The sequence below is a fragment of the Opisthorchis viverrini genome, assembly GCF_000715545.1.
Source record: "Opisthorchis viverrini unplaced genomic scaffold opera_v5_15, whole genome shotgun sequence".
Lineage (NCBI taxonomy): Eukaryota > Metazoa > Platyhelminthes > Trematoda > Opisthorchiida > Opisthorchiidae > Opisthorchis > Opisthorchis viverrini.
This window is the reverse complement of record NW_008751671.1, coordinates 1,015,725-1,024,155: the sequence shown is the minus strand read 5'-3', so window position 1 is coordinate 1,024,155 and position 8,431 is coordinate 1,015,725. Positions and strand designations below refer to the sequence as shown.

The 8,431-nt window shown below is 44.7% G+C and overlaps 1 protein-coding gene across 1 annotated transcript; it reads right to left on the bottom strand.

Moving 5' to 3' along the window:
• Positions 1-3,295: 3,295 nt before the first annotated feature.
• Positions 3,296-8,016, bottom strand: T265_01389 (hypothetical protein; the record flags this gene model as incomplete). The annotated part of the gene is made up of 7 exons (XM_009165415.1): positions 3,296-3,461; positions 5,919-6,113; positions 7,110-7,280; positions 7,325-7,430; positions 7,473-7,747; positions 7,793-7,874; positions 7,919-8,016. 7 exons carry the CDS (start codon positions 8,014-8,016, stop codon positions 3,354-3,356), a joined length of 1,035 nt encoding a protein of 344 aa, XP_009163679.1.
• Between the last annotated feature and the right edge of the window lie 415 nt (positions 8,017-8,431).

The window sequence follows — 8,431 nt, the reverse complement described above, 5'->3', positions numbered from 1 at the left end:
TTGAAAGGATACCACGGCCGGACGATTTAGTTCAGGGGGCGTAAACTCAAGCATGTGAAAACATGTAACTTCTGCGATAATCGCAAGAGATGAGTTAGCACAGCAGCAGGATATCTTGCGTGAACATATAGTAAATCCTGCTTTTAGAAAAAAACCTATGTAACTCCAAAGAACGTGAGCAATTCGCATGTAAATCAATAGGACCGGATTTAAGCTTTCAAAAAATGTCCATAACACTAAAGAAGCCGAAGACTGATCGCGATTAAATTATACGATCATCCCGATTTCTGCTGTTAGCTTGACGGAAGACCCGTAATTCGCATGCGGATACTGCAGCTATTCAACTAAAATTCAGATAAAGCTCCTACTTCGTAAAGTCGTAGTCCCTTGCGTCAACTCGGTTCCTATGTCTCGTGCGCTATGAGGCCCAGCGAGGGAACAGACTAAAGGCCGTACAACCTATTGGTAAGTACAACAAGCCAACATCACGACTTGGTATGCTGAACAGGACAAATCTTCCTAGTCCGCTAAAAGTCATTCAGTTTAGCATTTCTGTTATCTTGCATCCGTCCTGAACGTTTGCGCCTGAGTCATGCGACATTCAGGCTTTAACGTTTTCCGTGGTGAAACACCTGATCTTAGTGTCGACCTCGTGGAAATGTCACTGCCTTCGGGTAACACCCACAGAATGCAAGACCTTGATAACAGTATACCAGAACGGACGTTGCGATGCTACTTTAAACAGCTAACGAGTGAGTACCAGAGTTACATTTGCTCCCAACATAATAATCGCCTTGGCATGTGTCACATGCAGTCGGTCAGGTCTCAGAAAGATATGTGCATCCTATCGAGAGTATTTCCGTAAGAACCGTAATTGCAATATGGCTGAAATACAAGATATTCATCACACTGCCTGGGCTCCAAAATTCAATGGTGTTTATCGGTTGCAACCGATGTATTGCAACAACTCAGGTGATATGATACTCCTGGGTTGTCGTGTTGGCCGTACGGCTAGGAAGTTAGGCTATCGCACTGCAAGAGTCCGGGGAAAAATGAAAACCGAAATTGGTAGGTATCAAACACCTGCAGTCGATCTCTAGTTGAGTGCACGATCTCCACATGAAAACGGTTGTTTTCAGTCGACCATCGCCCAAGTGGAAGTTGAAAATAGGAGTGGTTATATTTGGTTTTTCTTTGGTCATGCGCCCTATTTAGAGTGGTGCGGCTATATTTTTGCAGGCAGATACATATTTCACTGTTTATCAGCCTGTTGTTCTTATGGGTTCTTCATGTGAAGCAACCGAAGTCGTATCCTAAAAAGGTCATAGCAGAGTATTGTGGGTGCATGCAAGAGGTTTCTCATTTGTGCTAATTCGCAAATTATATCACCTCGTTTGTACAACCTTGTGTCCCCACACGGCAGCGCGTGGTGCTTTTGGCCAGTGCCACTTATCATGTCATCCCTCAAGGTATAGCTACTCGATGTTTCTTCCCAGAGTCACCCATTTTAGTAGGGAACCACCCATCGAGTAGACGGAATTATATGAGTTCATCATCATCATCATCATCATCGACAGCATGACATCAGTGTTCAACACCGATGCTTCACTGCCGTGAATCGCACATATACAAATAAACATATATATGAGTTCACGCAGTAAGAAGTCGACAAAACAGAAGTGATAGATTCGAAGAATGATGGTACTCCATGTTCAGACACGACTAACACAATCCGCATCCTCCACCGCAGAAAAATTGCCGGATGGCAATAACTACGGGAGACGAACAAACCGAAGCTAGACCCAGGGCCTTAAAGTGAAGAGCTTGACGAGGCTCCTACCGCTTTGGGCAGTCATAGGCGCCTGGACGACAGCGAGGGCGACCTACCAACACAAAACAACCACTCTCATTGCAACCCAGGGTCAATTTGTTGGTGATCTTAACCCAGCTGTTTGGAATACTTGACCAGACAATAGCGCCACTCTGTCGTTCCCGATTTCCGGTAGTTTTGTCCCGCATACACTGTCGTAACTATCTCCATAAATACATGACTTAAGGTGACATTACCGAATACGCGTTTGTCGACTCGTTTACTTTCTGCCTCGTTAACCGGGGGACGCTATCAATCAAAACGCCCAGTACTCCTAAAACGATGCTGTTTTTTCGTCACGGCGATCCCGTCCAAGATTCTATCATCTAAGAGCGAATCCTTCCAGCAAATGAAAATAAGATTCCGATTCCACTTTTGGCGCTACACAGGGCCCCTGTAGAGACCACAACTCCTGAAAAAAAAACGCAATCAGCTGATTGGAAGAGCAGTCATTTTGTCCACAAGTAGGAAGACACCTTGGCCTTTTCTCAAGTCACACCCTAAAGAAAATTTGTCATTATCATCACTGTTGTTTAAGTTTAACTGACATAAATCCCGATGCATAGCTTAAATTGGAACATGAAACTCAGATGAAGAGAAGCTTACGACGAAAGCGGTCTGACTGAATCCGGAGGAATAGCAAGTCTTTGTCTTTTATTACTTATTTTAACTGAGAAGCGTTCGCGATTGTATTGAAAGCTGACTTTGAAGATCTCCATCGATTCTGCTTCGGAAATGTTGTGCCGCTCCAGATCTGCTCACCATAGTAGCTACATGATCATCTTTGTCCCACAGTCCACTAAATAACTCAACCACTGCCTCATTGAAAAATGGGAGTTTGATTCGACAGTCATTCCAGTACAGAAGAAAATCGTTCAGCTGTAGCACCCTTTCGGTGCCTAATTGCCATGCCACCCGAAGGAAGCATGAGGGCTGGGATGCTGCTACGTTGCCCAAGTCTAGACAGGAAAAGTCGAAAGGCAAGGTCGAGTTCGAACAACAGACATTCCGGTCAGTAAATTCGCGCTCTAACCGCTGAGCCATCTCGTCTCCAGCATAGCCAGAATCATAATGAATAAAGCGAGTAGTGGCGACGCTGAGCAAAAGGGTCATTATCGACAAATGCTCTTCAACATGGGTCAGAAGAATTGAAATTCACGATCGGTCTTTAACAATTTTAGACCATATTGTCCTAGAAGAGGTAGTGAAGCCATCTGGATACGGATAGCTGATTCTGTTTGGTTGTCTACATTAAAAAATGAGCTCCTTGTAGTAAAAGTTGACCGGCGTTCCATGAAGTGAGTGGCTGTGTAACTGTTTTATACACTGTACAGATTCATATAACAGGGCTTAAGCCATCGACTGACTTCCACTGGCACATCAAACACGGGTCATTTGCGCCCACCCTGATGTTAGAAAAATGACGGGAGAATGATGAAAACTTTATGGAATCCCGCAAAAAAGCGAAATTTTGATCAAAAAATTAGGATTGGGAAGAAGGGCCCACATTGATCTTGCTCGGGTCAAATGGTGTCCCACGGAATGGAGAACCCTCCACATCCCAGGCTTTGGCCAGTATATCATGAACTTTCTGCAGTGAAAAACGGAAACAGTTTAGAATACGGGAATTGATGCAGAAATAAGCTAGACAGAATGTTGCATCCAATAGGAGAAAGTAGGAGATAAATACAAGATGGTGCCATTGTAGCCTACAGTTTTTTTTCGAATTCATGACAAAACAAGTAATTTTGCAACTGAAAAAGAATGGGACTTAGGCAACCAAGGATAGGATGAAGGGCCATCACACCAACCGTGTTTACAGGGTTCATGTTCGTACCATTGTGGTCAGGCGACAGTGATCCAAACCACAGACGCCAATGGACGCCATCGGGTTGATTAACAATGTAACCTTGAGACTACCTACACTAATGACAGAAGCCGACATTGGAACAACCATCACTTCCTCAACGACTTTTAGGACGATTATGCAGGATTTCATGGGTTTCTACACTGATTAATCCTCATTTTAGAGCAAGATATCACTTGTACTCGGACAAACCTAAATGGAAATGGGGATTCTGAAACAAAAAACGAGAGCTCATCAAACAAACAAAACAATAGTTTTGACTCAGCGACCACAACATCTGGCTGGTATTAGGGAAATTCAATTCGAGTTGCATGATGCCGACATTAGGAGACGATCTCTGTCAAAGAGCTAAAAACATTCCTGTTGTTTTCCACAGCGGGGAAATTTCACTTCCCAGGAGAGGTCAAAATGATTCTTTCCCATAGTGAGAGTGGGAGAACTGTTGTGAACAACTGATCCGGCAGACTCTCACAAGGCTCCAAGGTAGCCCTCCATTATAATACCATCGCACTAGTAAAAAAGGAGCTATATGCCTGGGAAGCCAAACCACAACACTGCATATGGCTATAGTCACGAGACAAATAATGTTGGGCCCAAAGGTACGACCCAGAATCTTTAATAGGCACCCGTCATTTTCTTCCTGATCAGTGTGCATGTGCGGCGGGAGCCCTGTACTATTGACTGAATGATTTGTAGATGATAAGAGGGCGCAGGAGGACGATTTCAGACAGGTTACGTGCTGATGCGTCCAGTGGACGAACAGCAAGGTTGCCAGTAGACGGTTTCAGTGGAAAGTACTGAAAAATCATTATCACATAAGGACCTATTGACGGTTGTTCTGAAAGAGCATTCAAAGACCAGTGACAGGGAGCCTACCCTCCATCTAACGGAAAAATCCTCTCATTCGTGGAAGGTCTCACAATGTTGGCGTATGATGTCTGTCGAGCTTGCGAATGCTCACCTTTTAAGTTTCGGTCAAAACAGCTAAAGCGGCGTTGGATGCCCTCCTGTAAATCAACAGACCGTTGATAAGCTCTCCGGTCCTGCGTTTATCGGGGCCACAGGGTATTCAGATAGTTCTTACGCAGTGAAGCATGTGTCAACACCGAAGTTGCTGTACTCGACTGAGGATGATGATTAGGACAGCTAAATGGGCGTATCAGTGCACAGTATCCTATGAAGGAGCTAATTGGTACAGTCCACTTTAGACCCCCAAACGGATATCGAATGCGAAGATGCTTCAATGAGAGAATCCCTCTGCAGGGTGTATTGCAGATGTTTCCAGAAATCAGTTGGGCCACGTTGAGTTACTACGTTGAGGTACTAATGTGGCACTATGAATACAATAATTGAAAAATTAAATAGTACAAACCCCAAGTCATGGGATTGCGCCGGCTTTCTAAGCAGCGGTTTAGGAACCGCTAACTTCACACCGATTCAAGGCAAGGTGGCCACAAGATGGCGGAACCCACGTGTTGGTTTGAACAAGAGGAGTGATGATAAGATCAGAGCGGTAAAAACAAGAAAGGCGGTAAATGCGTAAAACATAAACAATAAAACGGAGAGTCACGTTGCACACAATCAGAATTGAAGAAAAGGATCACCCGTTTCTACCTCTTCCTCTTCCAAAAAGAAGCCTCCTGTAAAAGAGCTCAGACCCCTTTTCTCATTGCTTTTTTGCTTGAGCCACAGCAACTAATACTGACCGTCTTGGGGGTAATTCAGAGTCTTAGGAGAAGTCCGTGAAAACCTCGGGTTCGAGCAGGACAGCTACCAGCTAAATGATCCAAACATGGCGTTGATCAAATTCCGATAGACGAGTTAAAAACTTGGAGAGAAATATGATATTTCACTCGAATTAGATAGCATCTACGGACCATGGTACTAGGCTGTGTCCCGAATGCTCGACGGGTGAGTAAGATCCACCAGCGATCAATATAGAATGTTATCTTGTCCAGGACGAACCCATCAAGTCCACCATGCATCGTTTCGCACAATGTAGGCACTATCCACGGATCGCATTGCGTTACGAGAGTACCTGTGCTCAATATGTTGGTTTTATTACCTCGCCCACAACGGATCAGAAGCCACTGTCTCTAACGCGCTTGCATCATAAGCAACGAAGAATGCGTACAATTCTTGCAGAAAAGTTCGAAATGGTCGATGGACGAACTAACGCACCTTCTCTTCGCTTGTGGGCAACCCTTTCCGTTTACATTCCTGATCGTACATCAGTTGGTGAATTTTCGCCTGAGACTCTTCGTCTAGTTCGTGCATCGGTCGGGAGCAGTCGATTTTCCGTGTATTGATCTTATCTTCACCTTCGAACGCAGCATCCCACCAGCGCTCCTCCACTTTATCCAAACAAAATTGTACCTGGAAAGTGAACGGAGTAGATTGTTGCGAGAATAACATGGAAATAGTGAGCGCTATCAACATTACCATCTCATGAGCTTTAAAGCAGTACCAATTTATGGAAAGCTGTGGCCGATTCCACTGAAATTCATCACAGCAGAATAACGGAGGGACAACAAAACTACTAGCCCACGTGCAGCATGTTTCGGGTAGGTATGGGGAGTGAAAATGAAGACGAGGTTTCAAGACGCCATTTTTCAAGCCTTCAGAGTCTTCAATTTGACCAAGTGAGTCTCCCGTCAAGACCCAGTTGGTATGCAAATGAGTGTAGTTCGCTAATTGTAAGCTGTTAACAGGACAGTAAGGAAGAGGATTACTCATTCACATCTGTCCGTCACGGACAGATATATATTTCATATTTCGTAACATTGACCATTTGCCTCAGATCACTCTGACTGGTTTGTCTCTTCCGCTAGCATTTCAATCGAATAGTCATTTTCGCGGCCACTTGGGTATGTTTACAAGTTTTAATCTATGCACGATTTTCCACTGGGGCGAGATGGGCCCAGTGGTTAGAGCGCGAATTCACTGTCCGGAAGGTCCGTGGTTCGAACCCGACCTGTGCTTCTCGACTTCCCGTCCAGGCTTGGGCAACCTGGCAGTATCCCAGCCCTCGTGCTTCCTCCGGGTAGCACGGCAGCTAGGCACAGGAAGGGTGTTACAGCTGAACGATTCCACTGGATAGGTCACATGGAGCACCTATACATCCAACAGCAGTCAAAGCAGCTGCGTTGGCTTGAAAGCAATGTTGCACAGGTTTGTCACTCCTGAGCTACTTACTGACTGATATTCATACAGCGCTCGAAGATAGTGTCACAACAGAAGACTCGAAGGCACGCACTAGTAATTGGTAAAGGCTCGGCTAAACCTCCCGGAAATGTGAAAAAAGGGCAAGGAGTTCAATCAATTGCTAAATGTGCAATAAAGCTGCATAAACGTGCAACTAAATCTACTCACCTGGCCTTCTTCCGGATCAAACGTCCAGACAGCATCGTCTGTCGAAATCTCCCAACAAAGTTCACGGTAAAAGTATGGTTCTTCGTTTCCACTGGGCACGAGTACGATCCGAATGTGCTTGCGGTCAATCGCTATTTTCAAGTCTCGTCCTGTCTTGATTCTGTTTGGAACCTGAAGTTCGAAAAAACTCAGCGGATTCAATAAGGATGAAAAACCTTCACTTTGATGTCCACATCCTTAATGGACTGACTCCAAGTGTAATTTTCTCTTTCTGCGCCATTATAACAGTCGGGGTCAGCCTGATAAACTAGAGGGCCTTCCCTGAGAACCGGCAGATAGTGATCAATAATATCGCTAACCTACTCCTCCGTACTCTCCCTGGTGGATGTTTGTTCTGTCGGTTTCGAATCACCCGGAGAATGCTTCTCCTCTGTGGCCGCTGTGGTCTCTTGCGTCGAATCAGGAACTGGGACAACGAAGTTATCAGCGGAGGCTGTTTCCGTGGTTTTGCGATCCACAGTTGGAGGACGGCGTGAGATGGCTTGTTTCTTGGATTTGGTTGACTGAACCTTTTCAGCCACGGCCTCCATATGCTGTCGGTTATATTCTTCAAACATTGATTTGTAACGTTCGAATGCCTTATAATCACAGACACCTAAAAGGTACTTTATACAACAACTTACTTGCAAGACCATCCGTAGATTAACCCCAGGAGGAAATCCGAGTTTCTTCTGCTCAACGGTCATAATGTGATAAAAGTCGGTCCTGAAGATTTGAGTCCATTGGAACTTTGTATGCAAATAACTTACCGACGCATCAGGAAACCAAATATTACATCAAGAAATTTTTCAATTTTGCCTTCGTGTTGAAGGATTGCAAGAAGAGCGCTATCATAGGCAGGATTCATTGTATATGCTGAAAGCGAAATATCGTTGTCTCAAAGCAAAAAATGCCGGGTCCCTGCTTATATCACAGCACGAGTGATCTGGCACTAGTTGAGCTCCTACTCTTCTTGGTTATGCACAGAAAGAATGCACGGCAGAACGGATTGATATGACGTGTTACTATGGAGGGCTTTGCAAAAAGCTAGCTAGTTATACTATCAGGTACGGTTTGATCGCTGAGGGTGTGGTATCGTTGCCCATGAGCAAGAAACTTGTATCCAGTTACCCTATATCACCGGTACCGATACAAGAAAGATGGATGAGTCAAACTAGGTACCAAGTCGTTCTTTATAAAAAAAGAACCCATATCCATCTAACATATACGCCTAGAATCCCAGTAAAGAGCTGATAAGAAGAGCTTAAATTACATGCTTTGTC